Source organism: Phasianus colchicus, chromosome 1 (genome assembly GCF_987193195.1).
Source record: "Phasianus colchicus chromosome 1, bPhaCol1.hap1.1, whole genome shotgun sequence".
In the NCBI taxonomy this organism is placed as follows: Eukaryota; Metazoa; Chordata; class Aves; order Galliformes; family Phasianidae; genus Phasianus; species Phasianus colchicus.
Genome location: NC_143436.1, coordinates 93224413 through 93251608, shown reverse-complemented (window position 1 = coordinate 93251608; position 27196 = coordinate 93224413). Strand labels below are relative to the sequence as shown.

The 27196-nt window shown below is 47.0% G+C and overlaps 3 protein-coding genes and 1 long non-coding RNA gene across 11 annotated transcripts in view; 1 reads left to right on the top strand and 3 right to left on the bottom strand.

The window, feature by feature from the left end:
* The window catches only part of EPHA6 (EPH receptor A6), a 515780-nt gene that overhangs the window by 28732 nt on the left and 459852 nt on the right, over positions 1–27196 (bottom strand). The window contains exon 17 of one of the 8 annotated variants that reach the window (XM_090152428.1): positions 5702–5859. The exons of the other annotated variants lie outside the window; for them this stretch is intronic. Coding sequence (XP_090008554.1) covers positions 5743–5859 — 117 coding nt within the window. The 3' untranslated portion in view covers positions 5702–5742. Of the gene's footprint in view, positions 1–5701; positions 5860–27196 lie in introns of those variants that run through there. 8 annotated transcript variants of the gene reach the window in all.
* LOC149919858 (uncharacterized) overlaps positions 4665–27196 on the top strand; it is a 41296-nt gene continuing 18764 nt past the window's right edge. The window contains exon 1 of the long non-coding RNA XR_016472051.1: positions 4665–4683. This is a non-coding gene — a long non-coding RNA (uncharacterized LOC149919858). The remainder of the gene's footprint in view (positions 4684–27196) is intronic.
* Positions 11688–18297, bottom strand: LOC149919862 (uncharacterized). Its single transcript, XM_090152450.1, has one exon. The coding sequence runs from the start codon at positions 14915–14917 to the stop codon at positions 11780–11782; it is 3138 nt and encodes a 1045-aa protein (XP_090008576.1). The 5' UTR covers positions 14918–18297; the 3' UTR covers positions 11688–11779.
* Positions 19958–26546, bottom strand: LOC149919861 (uncharacterized). The gene has a single exon (XM_090152445.1). It carries the CDS (start codon positions 23185–23187, stop codon positions 20050–20052), a length of 3138 nt encoding a protein of 1045 aa, XP_090008571.1. The 5' UTR covers positions 23188–26546; the 3' UTR covers positions 19958–20049.

The window sequence follows — 27196 nt, the reverse complement described above, 5'->3', positions numbered from 1 at the left end:
TTAATTTAGGCTGTATGTGAATTGTGGGACTAGGATAACTTTTGTCCAATAAGTCAGTTGGATTAACTCAGTGTATTCCCCAGATGGCATAAAGTTTTGAGTAATACACAATTAGATTATCTTTTTCTGATGATGCATCATATTAAATCATCATCTGACTGATGATAATATAATGGCAATAACATATTAACATAATTTATCATCCCTGTACCTTGCTCAGGGGATATTTTACTTTATCATATAATATATTAGTTGTCACTTCCATGATATACTACAGTAGGACATCATGAGAAAGAAACATTTTGATGAAGTAGTACTTAACAGTAGAGACTATTATCTAGGGATAAACAGCCTTCAGGGGTACTTTGTTTAATAGACTATTGGAATACAAAGGTAAGAAGATACATGGCATAATGAGAAATGCAATTATTCTCTGACATAAGAGTTACCACTGGTGCTAAACCAGTTATGGTTTATATAAATTGCTATACACCCTCTAAACAATGGAGACTTTGCTTTTCCTTAATGAGTTCACCCAAAAGCTTCATCAAATTAGATGAAATGTATTTTGACCTTTAAGAGTATCTTTACCAATAAAAAAAAAACCAAACCAAAAAAACCCAGCCCAAAACCAAAACTGTATTTCACTGAAAAATCTACCTAGTTCAGAATGATGCAAAATGAGCTGGGTTTCCCCTCCTCTCTAAATTCAGAAACATTAATTTAACAGAGGTAGATTAGCAAACAAGAAAACTTTTTTATTCACTAGTTCACAGAGAAATGATCATTCAAACATTGTTTAACATTTGAATTTCATGCAAATTAATTGTATGCATCTGTCTAATTTGTGTCAAAGTTCGTTTAGCTCTTGCCTTAAGGCAGCAATGTATGGCAGTGATGCATTCACATGGCCATTCTGCATAGTCATAGAATCATAGATGTACATAATCCTGCACAATCATAGAATCATATAAGGTACAGGTGCGATTTTTTTTTTCTTTTTCCACAAATCATCTCAGTTATTTTTATGTACTTAAAAGAAACATATGCACAAAACCAAAATGGATTTCCAAAGCTCTTTGAGAGAGCAGCAAAACAATGTGCATTCCAACAGGCAGCCATCAGCACAGCTCTGCCTGCAGCATCAAAAGTTTTTGCAGGTAAGTTCTTCCAGGTAATTGCACTGGGAAAGAGAGTAGATCACAGACACAGCAGAAACTGATGACATTTTAAGAAAAAACATTTTTCTCCTCTGACTGAAAATGGCAACTCTTTGGCTTACAGATTTGCTCCCCTTGCTTTCTGGATTACGCCTTGTACTCTTAAGAAAATTAAGGGAAATAATTTTGGTAACACTGAATGGAGAAATTGTGGAATACTATTACATGGTTCTGAGTTCTTATTTTCAAGATCTTGTGTAAAATGCACGTCTACTTTAAAGCCAGAAATTCATATAACTTCAAGAGCTGCAATGCTAATCAAAACACTTATTTCCATGCTCAAGATAAAGGGTATGTGCTCTAGCTCTTGCAGCTCTTCACTGCTTGTTTCAGTGTTGACTGGAATATTTCTAGATTAAACAGGTTGCACATTTTGTATTCTTAAAGAGTTTCAAAATTTAACAATTGCTAAAGGATTTTGGCAATAGGATATGGGAGAAAAAATGTGTACTAAAAATGAATGTGAGGATATGTAAAGGTTAAAAAGCTCAGAGCTGAAACTGCCTTGTTTAGATTCAGGGTAATCACAGCAAATGTACCATACACAACCCTTAATCAGAAAAACAAGCTTGTTTTTGTATTGTTCCTCAATTGTCTTTGCAATTATACGAAAGCCTATAAAGCCTTTGAGGTACACTGACCAATAATGATTTTTCCAAGTACTGTAACCAAATTAGGAGAAGCTGTTTTTCACACTTTGTATTTCATAAGTATTCCCCTAAATGAGGCCATTTTGCTGAAATTCGTTAAACATTGAAAGGGTGCTGTAACACTGCTTTGCCATTTTGCTCTTCAGAGTACTTCATGGTTCCTAACTAATTACTCTCATGGCAGCCCTTTGAAGAAGCTACCCTCCATTTAACAGCAGGAGAAACAGACAGAGGTTGAGAATTGTCAAATATGCTGAATACCTGCAACTTTCACTGGCAATAACTGGATTTCTGGATGTTCACTATTACTGAAAAGAGGCTGTAAATGACATTTTTCTCCTTTGTCTAAAATGACAATTATTTGGCAAAAAACTCTGAGACAAAGTCCCAGCGTAGGCAGCTGGTTTCCTGGGCTGTGCCTTCATCTCACAGCAGAAAGAGCTTTACAGTGGCTTTTGTACTTACAAAAATAGAAGAACAAATTAACAGTCAACTGCTATGAATGTTTATATAGACCCCTTTCTCCTTTGCAGTCTGTTCACTTAAGCAAAAGCCAACACACAGGTTTGTAAGAATGAAAAAATTATAGAGAGAAATTAAAATTATTCTCACAGTACACACCTCACTGGGAAAGGACGAAATAGGGGTTGTACGGAAATGTGTTATCTCTAACAATTCCTTGAAGCAATCTTTATAATACTTACCAGACCTAGCATTATATCCCACCTACAACTGAGGAAATGTTGCTGAAGTTATTAACCACCGGTAATGCATATAAATTTCCAGACTTAAAAAAAAATAATCCCACTTGCTGTAAAATTAAATCAAACCTTTCCTCAGTGCAACACTGTGGTGCACCTCTCAAAGTAAAGCTGTGTTGATAACTTATCTCTGGTCTTTGTAAACACTACAAACACAGCAGAAAGATGTCTAACCTCCAGGAACACAGTCTGTTCAATTTCATTTTTCTTGGTTAGCTCAAAAGATCAGAGAGCAAGATAATAACTTCTCTCTTTTGGCATTTTATCTGCATGCTAACTTCCATAATGAAAATTCAGTTTCATATTTATTGCTTTGCATTTTATTATTATTTTTAATTTAGTACCTCTTATCATTACTTTGATTGAATGCACTTCACCACTCCTGCAGGAAAAAAGCTTTGGCTTCACTGTGTTGCTCTGGGACTTGTCATCAAGCCAAATTCACAGATGTTCCAATGAACACACAGCATTTGGTCCATTTCTAGCATAAACATTGTGGTTTACTTTATCTACAGTGTCTTGATCTTGTACAAGCAATCAATAAGATCTGCTAACACCTTTCACCTATTCTGTCTACAGCTCTATACTTTTGATAAAATTATGCAAAGTAGGAAGAAAAGAGGAAAAGCAAGATTAGGGAATAAGAAAAGTTCTATGAGATGATGATGATGATGGCTTATGTGTGAATAACCTTCCGAATCCTCATGAAGTCATACCAATTTCTGTTATTTTACTGACAGATATAGGCCTATCAAATCAGAAGAGAAAACTGGAATTTGCTACCTTAAAGCAACCTGACAAAGAATGATGTGCACATGCAAAGAAATTGTTCCTGAGCAATAAACAATTACGACACATTAACAACACAGCACTTGCAAATAAAACTGTAGAATGGTTCTGAAACATACAGTAATGCACAACAGCTCTGAGATGATGCTCCCATGCATTATAAAACTGATGTTACATGGCTACTAGGAAGAGTCATATGTATATTTGCTACAGGAAAAGTAATCCTTTACACAGAAATGGCACCAAAATACCCATGTCTGTGAGGTTTTGGGTAGAGTTATGTATACTCCACTTAAGTACTTATACCTGCCTTGCTCTGACAGAGAGAAATCTGGATTTTCAGAATGTATTAATGTCATCTCCAAACATGAAGAAATTATGACTCAGATCACCAACAATCATTACTTGTTTTTGATAAGTATCTTTAAAAAAAAAAAAAAAACAGAAAACAAAGAAAAACACTTTTTTTGTTCTTTCAATAGCCAAGTTTTTAAGGTTTTCTTAATGCTACAAGAGCCAAAAAAAAAAAAAAAGTATCAGAATGTAAGTCTTATGAATATTCTAAGAGCTGATTCTTCCCACAGAGAACTCAGAGTAAAATCACAAATGCTGACAAGTAAGAGGTCAGCAGTTGGTGTAATCCAGCCTATCTGGCTGCTGTAATTAAGTCTGCACACACAAACTGACGAGTGCAATATTGCTATTCCTCTTAATGCCATAGATCAGAGAAGAACTTTTAGATTTTGAGCTACAGTTTTCTTTTAGAGAGTCTTTGGTATGTCACACTGATCTTCTCTTATGATTCTGTTACATACATTTCCTACTGCACTGATTACCGAAGGGTATCAGTTTCTGTGCAGGTGGCTGATACAACTGCCTTTTATTATTGGTTATAATTAAGTCTGTGCAAAAAGCCCAGGAAAATGCAGTGCACTACAGAGAGAAACTTAAATGCGAAAACTCAAGACAGTGTCAAAGAACACCTTCATTACACTGCATTTGTTATACAGGCTGGTGTTGTTGTCCATGTGACAAATTTCAAACTTGAATTTAAACTCCTTATTTTTACCTGCTTAAAACTTGAAAACAATGTATCAGCAAGATGCTTTTTTTTTTTTTTTTTTCTAAACACATCACAATACACAACAATTTCAATTCCAGTGCAGTATATGGAGGACTAGAAACAGGTACCTTGAAAAGATACAGTGTGCAACTTGAGACCATTGGACTACATAACTTGATTTCACAACACCTGGCCAAAAGGTGAACTGACAGTCACCAGGACATTTAAAAAATAAGTTGCAAACAAAAGTAATAACAATTGGTCAGATGTTTTGTAATTGGGGGAGACTTCCAGAGGAACCAGACAAACAAACTTTTTCTAAATGTGCTGTCAAGAAGCATGAACTTGCTAGCTGTGCCCTGGAAACAGAAAAAAAGATCACATTCAAAAAGACTACAACTGAACCAAGTAACAGTCATGGAATCAAATAATCAAATTATCATTTTGGCTGGTAAAGACCTTCAAAATCATCAAGATCAATCATCCACCTAATATTACAGGACCGCTGCATGTCCCTAAGTGTCACATCCACATATTTCTTGAACACCTCCACAGCTGGTGACTCCATCACCTGTCTGGGCAGCCACTTCCAGTGTCTTTCCATTAAGACATTCTAATGATACCCAGTCTAAACCTTCCCTGGCAAAGTTTGAGTCCATGGTCTAACATCCTATCACCTGAGAAAAGAGACTGACACCCTCATCATTGTACTCTTACATGGGAAACTGTCAGGAGTCAAAGCATTTCTGTAGGACATAGCATGCACTTGGAGCCTTGGCAGGCTTCAAAAGGCATAATGCTACAGAGTCTAACAGGTTCTATTATGCTCGCTGACACTTCCATTGAGACTAACATCCCTACCCAGGAAAAAAAAAAAAAAAAAGTCTCTTCAAGGAAGCCCCTAAGTAATTTCATATGTAATTTTGCTACCTTAAGTAAACATAATAAAAGAAATTCTAAAACTTGTATGTTTCTATAATCGAACCTGTAGTATCCTTTTATTAAAGACTTGGCTCTGCCTTCAGGTATAAACTGAGAAAAAGTATACTTGAAGGATGATATGGAAATTCATTGTTGTGCACTCTGAGCATTTTTTCCTAGCCACTGGCAAAGGAATAATAATAAGTATTTTAAAAAGATGATACAGGAAAGTAAAGGCAGCAAACCTATATAAAATATTTTATTTTTAAATTATTTTTGTTAACAATTGTTTCTCAGGGAAAGGCAAGATGAAAATCCTGGAAGAAGGGCTATGTAACCTATAGATCTACTTTTGATAGAAGTTGCTTCGCTTGTGGTGCTACTGATTCTGCCCAGGGAGAGATGTGCTGGGAGTAGATGTGGCAGGCAAGAAGCAGCCTGAAGTTCACGCTGATCTGGAAAGACACATATGAAAGAACAGGGAGCCAAACCTGAGATCTGGAAGGAAGAACTTTCTAGAAATGAGATTCATTAACCCATCTTGATCATTTAAGTATCATCACATGGCATGTACAGGACAACCAGATTATCAGGCTCAGTCAGCATTGGTTCATGAAAAGAACTACCTGACCAAATTGATCTCCTTCTATGACAGGGTGAACTGGTTAGTGGCTGAGGATGCTGTTTACATGGACTTCAGCAGGGCATTCAGTACTGTTTTCCACAGCATTTTCCTGAAGAAACTGGATGTTAATGTCTTGTAGAGAAGTACTGCTTGCTGGTTAAAAATCTGGCTGCATGGCCAGGCCCAAAGCATGATTGTGAATGGAGTTAAATATGGTTGGCAGCCAGTTACATGTGGTGTTACTGAGGGCTCAGTACTGGAGCTTGTTTTAGTATCTTATCAGTGATATTAATGCAGGGATTCAGTGCACTCTCAGTAAATTTCCAGATGACATCAAGGTGATATGAGAGTGTGTGATCTACTTGAGGGTAGCAAGGCTCTGCAGGGGGATCTGGGCAGGATAGATTGATGGGCCACATTCAAGAGCAAGATATCCAACAAGGTTAAATGCTAAGTGTTACATTTGGGCAGAATAGCCTTCTGCAGTGGTACAAGCTTGCAGAAAAGAGGATGGAAAGGTGCTCTGTAGAAAAGCAGCTGGGCAATAGTAAGCTGAACATGAACCTGAGGTGTACTCAAGGTGGCCAATAAAGCCAATGGGATCCAGGCTTGTATAAGAAAAAATGTTGTCAGAAAAAAATGGGGAGGGGTAATTTAAAGCCTAGGGCAAAGTGCCACAGCGCTGCCTCTATTACAGCTCCTGACACCCCCGCCCCACCCTCCATTGTGACTCATTTGCTGCTGTCACAAACACAGCCACATCACTGCATGTTGTCACAAACACGGCCACATCACCGCACACTGTCACAAACACGGCCACATCGCTGCACTCCTCTGCTCTCCCTGACCTCGGTACCAGGGAAAGTTATGGAGCAAATCCTCTTGGCGAGATCACACGGCATGTGCATGGCGTCCAGGGGATCGGGCCTAGCCAGCACGGGTTCATGAAAGGCAGGTTGTGCTGGTCCAACCTCATCTCCTTCTATGATCATCTGGGTGACCAGATGATTGGTAGATGAGGGAAAGGCTGTTGGGGCAGTCTCCCTAGACTTCAGTGAAGCCTTTGACACAGTCTCTCATGTGTATTCTCCTGGGGAAACTGGCTGCCCGTGGCCTGGACGGGTGTACTCTTCTCTGCATAAAGAACTGGCTATAGGCCCGTGCCCAGCAGGTAGTAGTTAGTGGAGTTAAGGCCAGCCGGTGACCCGTTACAAGTGGTGTCCCCCAGGGGTCGGTACTGGGGCCCATCTTGTTTAATATCTTTATGCTGGGAGGTACTGTCGATCTGCCTGAGGGTAGGGAGGCCTTTGAGAGGGTCTGGATAGACTGGATCGCTGTGCTGAGGTGAATGGGATGAGGTTCACCAAGGCCAAGTGCCAGGTCCTGCACTTTGGCCACAGTAACTCCGTGCAGCGCTATAGGCTCAGGGCAGAGGGGCTGGATGACTGTGAAGAGGAAAGGGACCTGGGGGGCGTTGGTCCATACTTGGCTGAACGTGAGCCGACAGTGTGCCCATGTGCCCAAGAGGGCCAGTGCATTAGAATTAGTGTGGTCAGCAGGAGCAGAGAGGTAATCATCCCCCTTTATTCAGCTCTGGTGAGGCCGCACCTCGAGTACTGTGTTCAGTTTTGGGCCCCTCACTACTAGAAAGACATCAAAGCCCCGGAGCGTGTCCTGAGAAGGACAAAGAAACTGGTGAGGGGCCTGGAGCACAAGTCTTCTGAGGAGTGGCTGAGGGAGCTGGGATTGTTGAGTCTGGAGAAGAGGAGGCTCAGGGGAGAACTCACTGCTCTCTACAACTTCCTGAAGGGAGGCTGGGATGAAGAAGGGATTGGCCTCTTCTCCCAGGCAGGAAATGGCCACAAGTTGTGCCTGGGGAGATTTAGACGAGATATAAGGAAGATTTAGATGAGATATAAGGAAAAACTCTTTCTGTCAGAGAGTGGTGTCTCTGGAATGGCCTGCACTGGAATGGCCTGCCCAGGGAGGTGGTGGAGTCACTGTCCCTGGTGGTGTTCAAGAGCCATCTGGATGAGGTGCTGCAAGACGTGGTATGAGAACATTGAAGACAACTGGCCCTAAAATGGAGTCCTATGGAGCTCCTTGGAGTTCCACGGGATGAACCCGTGTGGGCCTCGTAGATTTGTATGCATCCAGCTGCAGCAGCAAATCCTACGCAAGTTTGGGGCTGTCTGCGGGTTTATTCTTATCACAGTCACAGTCCTCCAACTCATGTGTCTGCGTTTCCCAGAGCTCACCATCAGTGTTGAAGATAGTGTGAGGAAGGCATTAAACGTCTCTACAGCCATTTCTGCTCCACATGGTGGAGCAGGCTGTCCCCCTGCAGCCCATGGGCACTGCGCAGGGCAGATCTCCATGCTCAGCCATGAAGGAGAGCCCACGGTGCAGCAATGGATGAGGCCTGGAGGAGGCCAAAGCACATGGAGCAGGCCTGGGCTGGAGCTGCAGCCTGTGGAGAGCAGCCTGCAGTGGGGCCGGAGGCCTGGGAGAGCTGCCACATATTGGGAAACCGTGTGGAGGAGTGCCTGACAGGTATACCCAGGGCTCAAAGCCGTGCTGGGGCAGTGCTGGGAGAGCTGCAGCCTGTGGGAAGCTCATGCAGGATCACTTCCAGCTTCAGCAGCATCCTTCATGGGGGAAGACAGAGACCATGGAGGAGCAGCAGAGATGAAGCATTAAGGACTGACCACAGCCCCATTCCCAGTCCGTCCTGCTCATCTTGAGGGGAGGAGGTTGAAGTTTCAAGTGTAAAATTGAGCCTCGAGAGTAGAGGTTGAAGGAGAAAAGCATTTTTAGCTTGGCTTTTAGTTTTCAATGTTCAACCCTGTCATTAACTGGCAATAAATTGAATTCATCTTCCAAAAGCTGTGATGGTAACTGTGATGGTGAGAGATCTCCCTGTCCATATCTCAACCCACAAGCTGTTTCATCATATTTTCTCCCTGCTGAGGACGGGAAGAGAGAGGGTAGCATGGTGTGCACAGCGAAGGTCAACCCACCATGTATGTACCGCTTTTAAAACACAGTCCGAATAAAGTGACTGTCCCCTACTCTTTGCACTGGCAAAGGTACTCCTTAAAAGGGTTCCTTTCCAGGCGTGTGAGATGGAACAGAAGGTAGACGTGTTCAGGAACAAAAAGTTAAATCCACACCTGCAACCACATTCACATACATTTGCTTTCTTAAAAAACAAAACTTAGCCACAGAGCGACCGGTCCAATAAAGTTACGTAAAAATCCGGAAAATATCCCCCTTTCTGTTCATTTCTTTTTTTTTCATCCCTAAGCTCCCCTTGGAGCACAGTGCATACTGGCTCTTGATAAGAACTGGACCTCTTGACATAAGGAAATATTTCAGCAAAAGGCTCCCAAGTCTTCAAGTCAGTATGCACAGCCTTCTTGTGCAATGCTCTATCCCGCAAGTCGGACACTCTCCTTTACTTCCTGTAGGCTTAATGGTTCTGGGGATTGAAGTGATGTGCAAATCTTGCGTTTCACATGTGGATTATTTAGTCTGGAGAAGAGAAGGCTCAAGGGAGACCTCACTGCACTCTACAGCTTCCTGAAGGGAGGTTGTGATGAGGAGGGGTTCGGCCTCTTCTCCCAGGCAACAAATAGGATGCGAGAAAATGGTCACAAGTTGCACCTGGGGAGATTTAGGTGCGATATAAGGAAAAACTTTTTCTCTCAGAGAGTGGTCAGGCACTGGAATGACCTGCCCAGGGAGGTGGTGGAGTCTCCATCCCTGGTGGTGTTCAGGAGGCGTCTGGATGAGAAACTACGAGATATGGTTTAGTATCTTAGTGGGTAGTAATAGTTAGGAGTAATAGATAGGAGGATGGTTGGATTAGATGATCTTGTACGTCCATTCCAACCGTGTGATTCTATGATTCCATGATATTAAACTGAAGATTATTCTGTCACATACATAACTATGCAGGATTACTAGCCTGTGGATGACAGTAATACCAAGAATGTATACAAAAAAACATTAACCTTTTCTAATTAAGGCACAAATGTTATTCATAGATTTATTTCTGATGGAAGCTAAGTGTTCTGTAGGTTTATTAGAAAGAAGCAAACATATTAAAAACTCAACAAATCGCTGAAGCTATAGATCCCAATATTTTTCTGTCAAGAGCGCAGCAGATCTGCCAGATCATTTATGAGCATGACAGTTTCATGAATCTTTGCAGCTCCTATTTAGAAAAGACTCTGAAGAGAAAGCTTGCACACGCAGCATGCTTTACTTTTGTTGAATAATTTACAGTGCATTGTGGTGTAAGGTTTTTTTTTCCCCCATTATTCTATGAATTAAGCAAATTTCAGAAGTAATACAGTTACAGTGGAATATATTCCTTTTGTTAGTCACAGCTGTTAGATGTATCTTTCTACTTGCTCTTTTTCCATACCTCACCTTATTATAATGTTGAAATGCTAAGAACAAAGGCGACATGATCAAGAGACTAAAAGGATCATAGAAAGTTTTTTCATTTTCTAGACTAGGTTGTTCAGGAAAATTGTATTGCTTATACCAAATAATCCATTTATGCTGCATTAAGTGTGCCTTCCTGTTTCAGCTGGCAATACTGTGCAACAGCATGTCTACAACAGAATGCAACATGGTGCAGAGACTAACTCTTGAGAAGCATGATGCACGTGCTTCACTGGTGAAGTAGTACTGCAGAAGCATGAACAGGAATGCGCCAACTTACACTCTAGTGTAGGCTACAAATTAGGGCCAAGAGCTTTTCAGATTAGTGCATGGAAAAAGGTTACTATTAATCTAGGAAATTCAGCACTTATCTAAGCCTGAAGCCAAAGGGAAACTGCAGAAAATTCCCTATGATTTCCACTAGTTGGCTAAAGATTAATATATATAACATACTGAAAATTCTGTCAAAGAAAATGTAAGGTTGCACAGTCAGAAACTAATAGAAGGAAGACGTAGCTCAATTACGCAAATAAGAAATGGTCTAAGAGGGTTTCTTGACATTCCAAGATGCTCTGAAGGATTGCCTGTTGACTTCCTCCTCATTCTACAGCTGCAAATCATAGAAAAAAAATATCACCCTCTCATTTCATAAGAGGAAGCAATTGAGGTATTCCTTCTGCAGGCAGCAGCAGAAGTGCCACAGGAGGCCATCCAGCCACAGGGGCAAGTCCTCTTGCTCCAGGCTTCAGAGGGCTATGGTTGTCAGGTGGCGAATCACAACCACCTTCTGGGCTTGGGATGCTTAAAAGCTGTGCCCACCAGCAGACAACTGCAGGTCCGCAGACAGTTGAGGTAGAAGCTGGGGTGCTGGGCGTGCCTGGCCGTATGCCTGGCAATCTGTATGTCCGCCTCAGCGCAGTTTTCTGGCCGCACCATGCTGCTGGCGCAGCTGGCTTCAGCCTACTCGATGCTCAGCAAAGTTCCCGAGACATCAAGCTCCTCCTGAGTCCTCATCTCAGTGGTACTGAACATGCCTTGATGCTATTGAACATATTCCTACCTACCAGAAACAAAAGGCAGCTGCGGAAAAGAGCCTTAGCGATAAATAACAGATTGAAAAAAAGCCATGTTCAAAGCAAAACTACTCTTAGGTGTTGATTTGTGTTATAGACACAAAAAAGAAAACTCTTACACGAGGAGCGCTGATGTTAAGAATATAGCCAATTTATTTAAGTAAGAGAATGACATACTTTGAAAGAATGAAACAGAGAAGAACACAGAAACGTATCCTGAGCCTACTCAAAGCTCAGGAATGTGTCCGGTTCATCAAGCTGCACCCCAAGAGTCATCTCGATGTTGAAGGTGTAGTTGGAGAGGGTGGTCAGCTGCATCTTGCATGAGTGGCTGGAGGGCAGCAGCTCCAGGCGGCAGTCACGCGACTGAGGCAGACACCTCCAGGCTGCTTTCACCTGGTCCTGGAGCCAGAGCGTGCTTTTCTCCACGTGCAGATAGGGGCCCGTGCAGAAGGTGTCGAGCAAGCTGGGCTCCTGTTTTTCTCTCAGCTCCTCCTGATCGTGGTGCACAAAGCAGAGCATGTCCCCCAGCAGCTGCTCCCTTGTGCAGGTGCACTCCAGCTGCACGCGCAGACAGGACTTATTCGTTGCTGTCGTCTCCACGTCGTCCAGCTCCACACGGAAGGCGTGCCCGGGGGGAGGCCTCATGGGCACGAGCAGGTGGTAGATGATGTTCTTATCGTGGGCATTCCATTCTTCAGAGATGCAGACCCCAATGGCCGGCTGCAGCCGGGGCGTGAAGCTGTGGCAGGTTTGTCCTCGGCAGGTGCGCAGAAGGTCATCCACCAGCTCCTCCACCAGCTGGCACTTGTTGGCCATGTACGGTGCTGGCCACTCGGTGTTGTCGGCCCAAACTCTGCCCAGGTCCCACGCGTCGTCTGAGTCACTGTCCTCTTCCTCATGGTCGTCCTCCTCCTCGTTTCTGGACATTTTCTGGCTGCTGCTGCCACAGGCCAGCATACGTGCCACTTTTGTGACGAGGAAGAAGGGCTTAAGGAAGACGGCAAGGATCGCAGCACAGATCCAAGTAATGCTGCTGCTTCCTGGCAAATATTTTGTTTTCCCGATGCACCACAGGAAGCTGAAGAGCAGGACATAGATGCCGGGAAAGGCCCAGATCTGCCACTGCTGCAGGGCAGAAAAGAGCAGGGCTGCCTTGGCCGCCCAGCTCTGCCACTGGCTCCCCGGCACCATGTTGGGCACTCGCTGAGCCATGCCCTGACTCAGGTGCTCCATATGCAGCCGAACATTCTCATACATGTCGCCACGCATGAGGTGGCTTCCCAAAAGGACGATTCCGATCGATGCCAGGGGGACGAAGACCATCCGAGCCACTTTCATGACAAAGATGAAGGTCTTAAGGAAGGCGGCAAGGATCGCAGCACAGATCCAAGTAATGCTGCTGCTTCCTGGCAAATATTTTGTTTTCCCGATGCACCACAGGAAGCCGAAGAGCAGGACATAGATGCCGGGAAAGGCCCAGATCTGCCAGTGCTGCAGGGCAGAAAAGAGCAGGGCTCCCTTGGCAGCCCAGCTCTGCCACTGGCTCCCCGGCACCATGTTGGGCACTCGCTGAGCCATGCCCTGACTCAGGTGCTCCATATGCAGCCGAACATTCTCATACATGTCGCCACGCATGAGGTGGCTTCCCAAAAGGACGATTCCGATCGATGCCAGGGGGACGAAGACCATCCGAGCCACTTTCATGAAAAAGATGAAGGTCTTAAGGAAGGCGGCAAGGATCGCAGCACAGATCCAAGTAATGCTGCTGCTTCCTGGCAAATATTTTGTTTTCCCGATGCACCACAGGAAGCCGAAGAGCAGGACATAGATGCCGGGAAAGGCCCAGATCTGCCACTGCTGTAGGCCAGCAAGGAGCAGGGCTCCCTTGGCCGCCCAGCTCTGCCACTGGCTCCCCTGCACCATGTTGGGCACTCGCTGAGCCATGCCCTGACTCAGGTGCTCCATATGCAGCCGAACATTCTCATACATGTCGCCACGCATGAGGTGGCTTCCCTTGAGGACGATTCCGATCGATGCCAGGTGGATGAAGACCATCCGAGCCACTTTCATTACAAAGATGAAGATCTTCAGGAAGGCGGCAAGGATCGCAGCACAGATCCAAGTAATGCTGCTGCTTCCTGGCAAATATTTTGTTTTCCCGATGCACCACAGGAAGCCGAAGAGCAGGACATAGATGCCGGGAAAGGCCCAGATCTGCCACTGCTGCAGGGCAGAAAAGAGCAGGGCTCCCTTGGCCGCCCAGCTCTGCCACTGGCTCCCCTGCACCATGTTGTGCACTCTCTGAGCCATGTCCTCACTCAGATGCTCCATATGCAGCTGAACATTCTCATACAGGTTGCCACGCATGAGGTGGCTTCCCTTAAGGATGATTCTGATCAATGCCAGGTGGACGAAGACCATCCAAGCCACTTTCATGACGAAGTTGAAGCTCTTCAGGAAGGCGGCAAGGATCGCAGCACAGATCCAAGTAATGCTGCTGCTTCCTGGCAAATATTTTGTTTTCCCGATGCACCACAGGAAGCTGAAGAGCAGGATATAGACGCCGGGAATGGCCCAGATCTGCCAGTGCTGTAGGCCAGCAAGGAGCAGGGCTCCCTTGGCCGCCCAGCTCTGCCACTGGATCCCCTGCACCATGTTGTGCACTCGCTGAGCCATGTCCCGACTCACAGGCTCCACATGCAGCCGAACATTCGCATACATGTCGCCACGCATGAGGTGAATTCCCAAAAGGACGATTCCGATTGATGCCAGGTGGACGAAGACCATCCGAGCCACTTTCATGACGAAGACCTTCAGGACGGTGACAAGGATCACAGCACAGATCCGAATAATGCTGCTGCTTCCTGGCAAATATTTTGTTTTCCTGATGCACCACAGGAAGCCGAAGAGCAGGATAAAGACGCCGGGAAAGGCCCAGATCTGCCACTGCTGCAGGGCAGAAAAGAGCAGGGCTCTCTTGGCCGCCCAGCTCTGCCACTGGCTCCCCTGCACCATGTTGGGCACTCGCTGAGCCATGTCCCGACTCAGATGCTCCATGTGCAGCCAAACGTGCTCATGCATATTGCCACGCATGAGGTGAATTCCCAAAAGGACGATTCCCATAAATGCCAGGGTGATGAACCCCCTCCGACCCACTTTTGTGAGGTAGAAAAGGGGCTTAAGGAAGGCGACTAGGATCGCAGCACAGATCCAAATAAAGCTGCTGCTCTCTGGCAAATATTCTGTTTTCCTGAAGCACCAAATGAAGCCGTAGAGCAGCGTATTGATATGCGTCAGGTGAATTGCCGAAAAGATGATTGCAATAACCGCCAGGGTGATGAAGACCACCCGAGCCATAGCCGCTAGCCACTAGCAGGTGCGTACCGCACTCACTGAAGGCCTAGGGCAAAGTGCCACAGCGCTGCCTCTATTACAGCTCCTGACACCCCCGCCCCACCCTCCATTGTGACTCATTTGCTGCTGTCACAAACACAGCCACATCACTGCATGTTGTCACAAACACGGCCACATCACCGCACACTGTCACAAACACGGCCACATCGCTGCACTCCTCTGCTCTCCCTGACCTCGGTACCAGGGAAAGTTATGGAGCAAATCCTCTTGGCGAGATCACACGGCACGTGCATGGCGTCCAGGGGATCGGGCCTAGCCAGCACGGGTTCATGAAAGGCAGGTTGTGCTGGTCCAACCTCATCTCCTTCTATGATCATCTGGGTGACCAGATGATTGGTAGATGAGGGAAAGGCTGTTGGGGCAGTCTCCCTAGACTTCAGTGAAGCCTTTGACACAGTCTCTCATGTGTATTCTCCTGGGGAAACTGGCTGCCCGTGGCCTGGACGGGTGTACTCTTCTCTGCATAAAGAACTGGCTATAGGCCCGTGCCCAGCAGGTAGTAGTTAGTGGAGTTAAGGCCAGCCGGTGACCCGTTACAAGTGGTGTCCCCCAGGGGTCGGTACTGGGGCCCATCTTGTTTAATATCTTTATGCTGGGAGGTACTGTCGATCTGCCTGAGGGTAGGGAGGCCTTTGAGAGGGTCTGGATAGACTGGATCGCTGTGCTGAGGTGAATGGGATGAGGTTCACCAAGGCCAAGTGCCAGGTCCTGCACTTTGGCCACAGTAACCCCGTGCAGCGCTATAGGCTCAGGGCAGAGGGGCTGGATGACTGTGAAGAGGAAAGGGACCTGGGGGGCGTTGGTCCATACTTGGCTGAACGTGAGCCGACAGTGTGCCCATGTGCCCAAGAGGGCCAGTGCATTAGAATTAGTGTGGTCAGCAGGAGCAGAGAGGTAATCATCCCCCTTTATTCAGCTCTGGTGAGGCCGCACCTCGAGTACTGTGTTCAGTTTTGGGCCCCTCACTACTAGAAAGACATCAAAGCCCCGGAGCGTGTCCTGAGAAGGACAAAGAAACTGGTGAGGGGCCTGGAGCACAAGTCTTCTGAGGAGTGGCTGAGGGAGCTGGGATTGTTGAGTCTGGAGAAGAGGAGGCTCAGGGGAGAACTCACTGCTCTCTACAACTTCCTGAAGGGAGGCTGGGATGAAGAAGGGATTGGCCTCTTCTCCCAGGCAGGAAATGGCCACAAGTTGTGCCTGGGGAGATTTAGACGAGATATAAGGAAGATTTAGATGAGATATAAGGAAAAACTCTTTCTGTCAGAGAGTGGTGTCTCTGGAATGGCCTGCACTGGAATGGCCTGCCCAGGGAGGTGGTGGAGTCACTGTCCCTGGTGGTGTTCAAGAGCCATCTGGATGAGGTGCTGCAAGACGTGGTATGAGAACATTGAAGACAACTGGCCCTAAAATGGAGTCCTATGGAGCTCCTTGGAGTTCCACGGGATGAACCCGTGTGGGCCTCGTAGATTTGTATGCATCCAGCTGCAGCAGCAAATCCTACGCAAGTTTGGGGCTGTCTGCGGGTTTATTCTTATCACAGTCACAGTCCTCCAACTCATGTGTCTGCGTTTCCCAGAGCTCACCATCAGTGTTGAAGATAGTGTGAGGAAGGCATTAAACGTCTCTACAGCCATTTCTGCTCCACATGGTGGAGCAGGCTGTCCCCCTGCAGCCCATGGGCACTGCGCAGGGCAGATCTCCATGCTCAGCCATGAAGGAGAGCCCACGGTGCAGCAATGGATGAGGCCTGGAGGAGGCCAAAGCACATGGAGCAGGCCTGGGCTGGAGCTGCAGCCTGTGGAGAGCAGCCTGCAGTGGGGCCGGAGGCCTGGGAGAGCTGCCACATATTGGGAAACCGTGTGGAGGAGTGCCTGACAGGTATACCCAGGGCTCAAAGCCGTGCTGGGGCAGTGCTGGGAGAGCTGCAGCCTGTGGGAAGCTCATGCAGGATCACTTCCAGCTTCAGCAGCATCCTTCATGGGGGAAGACAGAGACCATGGAGGAGCAGCAGAGATGAAGCATTAAGGACTGACCACAGCCCCATTCCCAGTCCGTCCTGCTCATCTTGAGGGGAGGAGGTTGAAGTTTCAAGTGTAAAATTGAGCCTCGAGAGTAGAGGTTGAAGGAGAAAAGCATTTTTAGCTTGGCTTTTAGTTTTCAATGTTCAACCCTGTCATTAACTGGCAATAAATTGAATTCATCTTCCAAAAGCTGTGATGGTAACTGTGATGGTGAGAGATCTCCCTGTCCATATCTCAACCCACAAGCTGTTTCATCATATTTTCTCCCTGCTGAGGACGGGAAGAGAGAGGGTAGCATGGTGTGCACAGCGAAGGTCAACCCACCATGTATGTACCGCTTTTAAAACACAGTCCGAATAAAGTGACTGTCCCCTACTCTTTGCACTGGCAAAGGTACTCCTTAAAAGGGTTCCTTTCCAGGCGTGTGAGATGGAACAGAAGGTAGACGTGTTCAGGAACAAAAAGTTAAATCCACACCTGCAACCACATTCACATACATTTGCTTTCTTAAAAAACAAAACTTAGCCACAGAGCGACCGGTCCAATAAAGTTACGTAAAAATCCGGAAAATATCCCCCTTTCTGTTCATTTCTTTTTTTTTCATCCCTAAGCTCCCCTTGGAGCACAGTGCATACTGGCTCTTGATAAGAACTGGACCTCTTGACATAAGGAAATATTTCAGCAAAAGGCTCCCAAGTCTTCAAGTCAGTATGCACAGCCTTCTTGTGCAATGCTCTATCCCGCAAGTCGGACACTCTCCTTTACTTCCTGTAGGCTTAATGGTTCTGGGGATTGAAGTGATGTGCAAATCTTGCGTTTCACATGTGGATTATTTAGTCTGGAGAAGAGAAGGCTCAAGGGAGACCTCACTGCACTCTACAGCTTCCTGAAGGGAGGTTGTGATGAGGAGGGGTTCGGCCTCTTCTCCCAGGCAACAAATAGGATGCGAGAAAATGGTCACAAGTTGCACCTGGGGAGATTTAGGTGCGATATAAGGAAAAACTTTTTCTCTCAGAGAGTGGTCAGGCACTGGAATGACCTGCCCAGGGAGGTGGTGGAGTCTCCATCCCTGGTGGTGTTCAGGAGGCGTCTGGATGAGAAACTACGAGATATGGTTTAGTATCTTAGTGGGTAGTAATAGTTAGGAGTAATAGATAGGAGGATGGTTGGATTAGATGATCTTGTACGTCCATTCCAACCGTGTGATTCTATGATTCCATGATATTAAACTGAAGATTATTCTGTCACATACATAACTATGCAGGATTACTAGCCTGTGGATGACAGTAATACCAAGAATGTATACAAAAAAACATTAACCTTTTCTAATTAAGGCACAAATGTTATTCATAGATTTATTTCTGATGGAAGCTAAGTGTTCTGTAGGTTTATTAGAAAGAAGCAAACATATTAAAAACTCAACAAATCGCTGAAGCTATAGATCCCAATATTTTTCTGTCAAGAGCGCAGCAGATCTGCCAGATCATTTATGAGCATGACAGTTTCATGAATCTTTGCAGCTCCTATTTAGAAAAGACTCTGAAGAGAAAGCTTGCACACGCAGCATGCTTTACTTTTGTTGAATAATTTACAGTGCATTGTGGTGTAAGGTTTTTTTTTCCCCCATTATTCTATGAATTAAGCAAATTTCAGAAGTAATACAGTTACAGTGGAATATATTCCTTTTGTTAGTCACAGCTGTTAGATGTATCTTTCTACTTGCTCTTTTTCCATACCTCACCTTATTATAATGTTGAAATGCTAAGAACAAAGGCGACATGATCAAGAGACTAAAAGGATCATAGAAAGTTTTTTCATTTTCTAGACTAGGTTGTTCAGGAAAATTGTATTGCTTATACCAAATAATCCATTTATGCTGCATTAAGTGTGCCTTCCTGTTTCAGCTGGCAATACTGTGCAACAGCATGTCTACAACAGAATGCAACATGGTGCAGAGACTAACTCTTGAGAAGCATGATGCACGTGCTTCACTGGTGAAGTAGTACTGCAGAAGCATGAACAGGAATGCGCCAACTTACACTCTAGTGTAGGCTACAAATTAGGGCCAAGAGCTTTTCAGATTAGTGCATGGAAAAAGGTTACTATTAATCTAGGAAATTCAGCACTTATCTAAGCCTGAAGCCAAAGGGAAACTGCAGAAAATTCCCTATGATTTCCACTAGTTGGCTAAAGATTAATATATATAACATACTGAAAATTCTGTCAAAGAAAATGTAAGGTTGCACAGTCAGAAACTAATAGAAGGAAGACGTAGCTCAATTACGCAAATAAGAAATGGTCTAAGAGGGTTTCTTGACATTCCAAGATGCTCTGAAGGATTGCCTGTTGACTTCCTCCTCATTCTACAGCTGCAAATCATAGAAAAAAAATATCACCCTCTCATTTCATAAGAGGAAGCAATTGAGGTATTCCTTCTGCAGGCAGCAGCAGAAGTGCCACAGGAGGCCATCCAGCCACAGGGGCAAGTCCTCTTGCTCCAGGCTTCAGAGGGCTATGGTTGTCAGGTGGCGAATCACAACCACCTTCTGGGCTTGGGATGCTTAAAAGCTGTGCCCACCAGCAGACAACTGCAGGTCCGCAGACAGTTGAGGTAGAAGCTGGGGTGCTGGGCGTGCCTGGCCGTATGCCTGGCAATCTGTATGTCCGCCTCAGCGCAGTTTTCTGGCCGCACCATGCTGCTGGCGCAGCTGGCTTCAGCCTACTCGATGCTCAGCAAAGTTCCCGAGACATCAAGCTCCTCCTGAGTCCTCATCTCAGTGGTACTGAACATGCCTTGATGCTATTGAACATATTCCTACCTACCAGAAACAAAAGGCAGCTGCGGAAAAGAGCCTTAGCGATAAATAACAGATTGAAAAAAAGCCATGTTCAAAGCAAAACTACTCTTAGGTGTTGATTTGTGTTATAGACACAAAAAAGAAAACTCTTACACGAGGAGCGCTGATGTTAAGAATATAGCCAATTTATTTAAGTAAGAGAATGACATACTTTGAAAGAATGAAACAGAGAAGAACACAGAAACGTATCCTGAGCCTACTCAAAGCTCAGGAATGTGTCCGGTTCATCAAGCTGCACCCCAAGAGTCATCTCGATGTTGAAGGTGTAGTTGGAGAGGGTGGTCAGCTGCATCTTGCATGAGTGGCTGGAGGGCAGCAGCTCCAGGCGGCAGTCACGCGACTGAGGCAGACACCTCCAGGCTGCTTTCACCTGGTCCTGGAGCCAGAGCGTGCTTTTCTCCACGTGCAGATAGGGGCCCGTGCAGAAGGTGTCGAGCAAGCTGGGCTCCTGTTTTTCTCTCAGCTCCTCCTGATCGTGGTGCACAAAGCAGAGCATGTCCCCCAGCAGCTGCTCCCTTGTGCAGGTGCACTCCAGCTGCACGCGCAGACAGGACTTATTCGTTGCTGTCGTCTCCACGTCGTCCAGCTCCACACGGAAGGCGTGCCCGGGGGGAGGCCTCATGGGCACGAGCAGGTGGTAGATGATGTTCTTATCGTGGGCATTCCATTCTTCAGAGATGCAGACCCCAATGGCCGGCTGCAGCCGGGGCGTGAAGCTGTGGCAGGTTTGTCCTCGGCAGGTGCGCAGAAGGTCATCCACCAGCTCCTCCACCAGCTGGCACTTGTTGGCCATGTACGGTGCTGGCCACTCGGTGTTGTCGGCCCAAACTCTGCCCAGGTCCCACGCGTCGTCTGAGTCACTGTCCTCTTCCTCATGGTCGTCCTCCTCCTCGTTTCTGGACATTTTCTGGCTGCTGCTGCCACAGGCCAGCATACGTGCCACTTTTGTGACGAGGAAGAAGGGCTTAAGGAAGACGGCAAGGATCGCAGCACAGATCCAAGTAATGCTGCTGCTTCCTGGCAAATATTTTGTTTTCCCGATGCACCACAGGAAGCTGAAGAGCAGGACATAGATGCCGGGAAAGGCCCAGATCTGCCACTGCTGCAGGGCAGAAAAGAGCAGGGCTGCCTTGGCCGCCCAGCTCTGCCACTGGCTCCCCGGCACCATGTTGGGCACTCGCTGAGCCATGCCCTGACTCAGGTGCTCCATATGCAGCCGAACATTCTCATACATGTCGCCACGCATGAGGTGGCTTCCCAAAAGGACGATTCCGATCGATGCCAGGGGGACGAAGACCATCCGAGCCACTTTCATGACAAAGATGAAGGTCTTAAGGAAGGCGGCAAGGATCGCAGCACAGATCCAAGTAATGCTGCTGCTTCCTGGCAAATATTTTGTTTTCCCGATGCACCACAGGAAGCCGAAGAGCAGGACATAGATGCCGGGAAAGGCCCAGATCTGCCAGTGCTGCAGGGCAGAAAAGAGCAGGGCTCCCTTGGCAGCCCAGCTCTGCCACTGGCTCCCCGGCACCATGTTGGGCACTCGCTGAGCCATGCCCTGACTCAGGTGCTCCATATGCAGCCGAACATTCTCATACATGTCGCCACGCATGAGGTGGCTTCCCAAAAGGACGATTCCGATCGATGCCAGGGGGACGAAGACCATCCGAGCCACTTTCATGACAAAGATGAAGGTCTTAAGGAAGGCGGCAAGGATCGCAGCACAGATCCAAGTAATGCTGCTGCTTCCTGGCAAATATTTTGTTTTCCCAATGCACCACAGGAAGCCGAAGAGCAGGACATAGATGCCGGGAAAGGCCCAGATCTGCCACTGCTGTAGGCCAGCAAGGAGCAGGGCTCCCTTGGCCGCCCAGCTCTGCCACTGGCTCCCCTGCACCATGTTGGGCACTCGCTGAGCCATGCCCTGACTCAGGTGCTCCATATGCAGCCGAACATTCTCATACATGTCGCCACGCATGAGGTGGCTTCCCAAAAGGACGATTCCGATCGATGCCAGGTGGATGAAGACCATCCGAGCCACTTTCATTACAAAGATGAAGATCTTCAGGAAGGCGGCAAGGATCGCAGCACAGATCCAAGTAATGCTGCTGCTTCCTGGCAAATATTTTGTTTTCCCGATGCACCACAGGAAGCCGAAGAGCAGGACATAGATGCCGGGAAAGGCCCAGATCTGCCACTGCTGCAGGGCAGAAAAGAGCAGGGCTCCCTTGGCCGCCCAGCTCTGCCACTGGCTCCCCTGCACCATGTTGTGCACTCGCTGAGCCATGTCCTCACTCAGATGCTCCATATGCAGCTGAACATTCTCATACAGGTTGCCACGCATGAGGTGGCTTCCCTTAAGGATGATTCTGATCAATGCCAGGTGGACGAAGACCATCCAAGCCACTTTCATGACGAAGTTGAAGATCTTCAGGAAGGCGGCAAGGATCGCAGCACAGATCCAAGTAATGCTGCTGCTTCCTGGCAAATATTTTGTTTTCCCGATGCACCACAGGAAGCTGAAGAGCAGGATATAGACGCCGGGAATGGCCCAGATCTGCCAGTGCTGTAGGCCAGCAAGGAGCAGGGCTCCCTTGGCCGCCCAGCTCTGCCACTGGATCCCCTGCACCATGTTGTGCACTCGCTGAGCCATGTCCCGACTCACAGGCTCCACATGCAGCCGAACATTCGCATACATGTCGCCACGCATGAGGTGAATTCCCAAAAGGACGATTCCGATTGATGCCAGGTGGACGAAGACCATCCGAGCCACTTTCATGACGAAGACCTTCAGGACGGTGACAAGGATCACAGCACAGATCCGAATAATGCTGCTGCTTCCTGGCAAATATTTTGTTTTCCTGATGCACCACAGGAAGCCGAAGAGCAGGATAAAGACGCCGGGAAAGGCCCAGATCTGCCACTGCTGCAGGGCAGAAAAGAGCAGGGCTCTCTTGGCCGCCCAGCTCTGCCACTGGCTCCCCTGCACCATGTTGGGCACTCGCTGAGCCATGTCCCGACTCAGATGCTCCATGTGCAGCCAAACGTGCTCATGCATATTGCCACGCATGAGGTGAATTCCCAAAAGGACGATTCCCATAAATGCCAGGGTGATGAACCCCCTCCGACCCACTTTTGTGAGGTAGAAAAGGGGCTTAAGGAAGGCGACTAGGATCGCAGCACAGATCCAAATAAAGCTGCTGCTCTCTGGCAAATATTCTGTTTTCCTGAAGCACCAAATGAAGCCGTAGAGCAGCGTATTGATATGCGTCAGGTGAATTGCCGAAAAGATGATTGCAATAACCGCCAGGGTGATGAAGACCACCCGAGCCATAGCCGCTAGCCACTAGCAGGTGCGTACCGCACTCACTGAAGGCCTAGGGCAAAGTGCCACAGCGCTGCCTCTATTACAGCTCCTGACACCCCCGCCCCACCCTCCATTGTGACTCATTTGCTGCTGTCACAAACACAGCCACATCACTGCATGTTGTCACAAACACGGCCACATCACCGCACACTGTCACAAACACGGCCACATCGCTGCACTCCTCTGCTCTCCCTGACCTCGGTACCAGGGAAAGTTATGGAGCAAATCCTCTTGGCGAGATCACACGGCACGTGCATGGCGTCCAGGGGATCGGGCCTAGCCAGCACGGGTTCATGAAAGGCAGGTTGTGCTGGTCCAACCTCATCTCCTTCTATGATCATCTGGGTGACCAGATGATTGGTAGATGAGGGAAAGGCTGTTGGGGCAGTCTCCCTAGACTTCAGTGAAGCCTTTGACACAGTCTCTCATGTGTATTCTCCTGGGGAAACTGGCTGCCCGTGGCCTGGACGGGTGTACTCTTCTCTGCATAAAGAACTGGCTATAGGCCCGTGCCCAGCAGGTAGTAGTTAGTGGAGTTAAGGCCAGCCGGTGACCCGTTACAAGTGGTGTCCCCCTGGGGTCGGTACTGGGGCCCATCTTGTTTAATATCTTTATGCTGGGAGGTACTGTCGATCTGCCTGAGGGTAGGGAGGCCTTTGAGAGGGTCTGGATAGACTGGATCGCTGTGCTGAGGTGAATGGGATGAGGTTCACCAAGGCCAAGTGCCAGGTCCTGCACTTTGGCCACAGTAACCCCGTGCAGCGCTATAGGCTCAGGGCAGAGGGGCTGGATGACTGTGAAGAGGAAAGGGACCTGGGGGGCGTTGGTCCATACTTGGCTGAACGTGAGCCGACAGTGTGCCCATGTGCCCAAGAGGGCCAGTGCATTAGAATTAGTGTGGTCAGCAGGAGCAGAGAGGTAATCATCCCCCTTTATTCAGCTCTGGTGAGGCCGCACCTCGAGTACTGTGTTCAGTTTTGGGCCCCTCACTACTAGAAAGACATCAAAGCCCCGGAGCGTGTCCTGAGAAGGACAAAGAAACTGGTGAGGGGCCTGGAGCACAAGTCTTCTGAGGAGTGGCTGAGGGAGCTGGGATTGTTGAGTCTGGAGAAGAGGAGGCTCAGGGGAGAACTCACTGCTCTCTACAACTTCCTGAAGGGAGGCTGGGATGAAGAAGGGATTGGCCTCTTCTCCCAGGCAGGAAATGGCCACAAGTTGTGCCTGGGGAGATTTAGACGAGATATAAGGAAGATTTAGATGAGATATAAGGAAAAACTCTTTCTGTCAGAGAGTGGTGTCTCTGGAATGGCCTGCACTGGAATGGCCTGCCCAGGGAGGTGGTGGAGTCACTGTCCCTGGTGGTGTTCAAGAGCCATCTGGATGAGGTGCTGCAAGACGTGGTATGAGAACATTGAAGACAACTGGCCCTAAAATGGAGTCCTATGGAGCTCCTTGGAGTTCCACGGGATGAACCCGTGTGGGCCTCGTAGATTTGTATGCATCCAGCTGCAGCAGCAAATCCTACGCAAGTTTGGGGCTGTCTGCGGGTTTATTCTTATCACAGTCACAGTCCTCCAACTCATGTGTCTGCGTTTCCCAGAGCTCACCATCAGTGTTGAAGATAGTGTGAGGAAGGCATTAAACGTCTCTACAGCCATTTCTGCTCCACATGGTGGAGCAGGCTGTCCCCCTGCAGCCCATGGGCACTGCGCAGGGCAGATCTCCATGCTCAGCCATGAAGGAGAGCCCACGGTGCAGCAATGGATGAGGCCTGGAGGAGGCCAAAGCACATGGAGCAGGCCTGGGCTGGAGCTGCAGCCTGTGGAGAGCAGCCTGCAGTGGGGCCGGAGGCCTGGGAGAGCTGCCACATATTGGGAAACCGTGTGGAGGAGTGCCTGACAGGTATACCCAGGGCTCAAAGCCGTGCTGGGGCAGTGCTGGGAGAGCTGCAGCCTGTGGGAAGCTCATGCAGGATCACTTCCAGCTTCAGCAGCATCCTTCATGGGGGAAGACAGAGACCATGGAGGAGCAGCAGAGATGAAGCATTAAGGACTGACCACAGCCCCATTCCCAGTCCGTCCTGCTCATCTTGAGGGGAGGAGGTTGAAGTTTCAAGTGTAAAATTGAGCCTCGAGAGTAGAGGTTGAAGGAGAAAAGCATTTTTAGCTTGGCTTTTAGTTTTCAATGTTCAACCCTGTCATTAACTGGCAATAAATTGAATTCATCTTCCAAAAGCTGTGATGGTAACTGTGATGGTGAGAGATCTCCCTGTCCATATCTCAACCCACAAGCTGTTTCATCATATTTTCTCCCTGCTGAGGACGGGAAGAGAGAGGGTAGCATGGTGTGCACAGCGAAGGTCAACCCACCATGTATGTACCGCTTTTAAAACACAGTCCGAATAAAGTGACTGTCCCCTACTCTTTGCACTGGCAAAGGTACTCCTTAAAAGGGTTCCTTTCCAGGCGTGTGAGATGGAACAGAAGGTAGACGTGTTCAGGAACAAAAAGTTAAATCCACACCTGCAACCACATTCACATACATTTGCTTTCTTAAAAAACAAAACTTAGCCACAGAGCGACCGGTCCAATAAAGTTACGTAAAAATCCGGAAAATATCCCCCTTTCTGTTCATTTCTTTTTTTTTCATCCCTAAGCTCCCCTTGGAGCACAGTGCATACTGGCTCTTGATAAGAACTGGACCTCTTGACATAAGGAAATATTTCAGCAAAAGGCTCCCAAGTCTTCAAGTCAGTATGCACAGCCTTCTTGTGCAATGCTCTATCCCGCAAGTCGGACACTCTCCTTTACTTCCTGTAGGCTTAATGGTTCTGGGGATTGAAGTGATGTGCAAATCTTGCGTTTCACATGTGGATTATTTAGTCTGGAGAAGAGAAGGCTCAAGGGAGACCTCACTGCACTCTACAGCTTCCTGAAGGGAGGTTGTGATGAGGAGGGGTTCGGCCTCTTCTCCCAGGCAACAAATAGGATGCGAGAAAATGGTCACAAGTTGCACCTGGGGAGATTTAGGTGCGATATAAGGAAAAACTTTTTCTCTCAGAGAGTGGTCAGGCACTGGAATGACCTGCCCAGGGAGGTGGTGGAGTCTCCATCCCTGGTGGTGTTCAGGAGGCGTCTGGATGAGAAACTACGAGATATGGTTTAGTATCTTAGTGGGTAGTAATAGTTAGGAGTAATAGATAGGAGGATGGTTGGATTAGATGATCTTGTACGTCCATTCCAACCGTGTGATTCTATGATTCCATGATATTAAACTGAAGATTATTCTGTCACATACATAACTATGCAGGATTACTAGCCTGTGGATGACAGTAATACCAAGAATGTATACAAAAAAACATTAACCTTTTCTAATTAAGACACAAATGTTATTCATAGATTTATTTCTGATGGAAGCTAAGTGTTCTGTAGGTTTATTAGAAAGAAGCAAACATATTAAAAACTCAACAAATCGCTGAAGCTATAGATCCCAATATTTTTCTGTCAAGAGCGCAGCAGATCTGCCAGATCATTTATGAGCATGACAGTTTCATGAATCTTTGCAGCTCCTATTTAGAAAAGACTCTGAAGAGAAAGCTTGCACACGCAGCATGCTTTACTTTTGTTGAATAATTTACAGTGCATTGTGGTGTAAGGTTTTTTTTTCCCCCATTATTCTATGAATTAAGCAAATTTCAGAAGTAATACAGTTAGAGTGGAATATATTCCTTTTGTTAGTCACAGCTGTTAGATGTATCTTTCTACTTGCTCTTTTTCCATACCTCACCTTATTATAATGTTGAAATGCTAAGAACAAAGGCGACATGATCAAGAGACTAAAAGGATCATAGAAAGTTTTTTCATTTTCTAGACTAGGTTGTTCAGGAAAATTGTATTGCTTATACCAAATAATCCATTTATGCTGCATTAAGTGTGCCTTCCTGTTTCAGCTGGCAATACTGTGCAACAGCATGTCT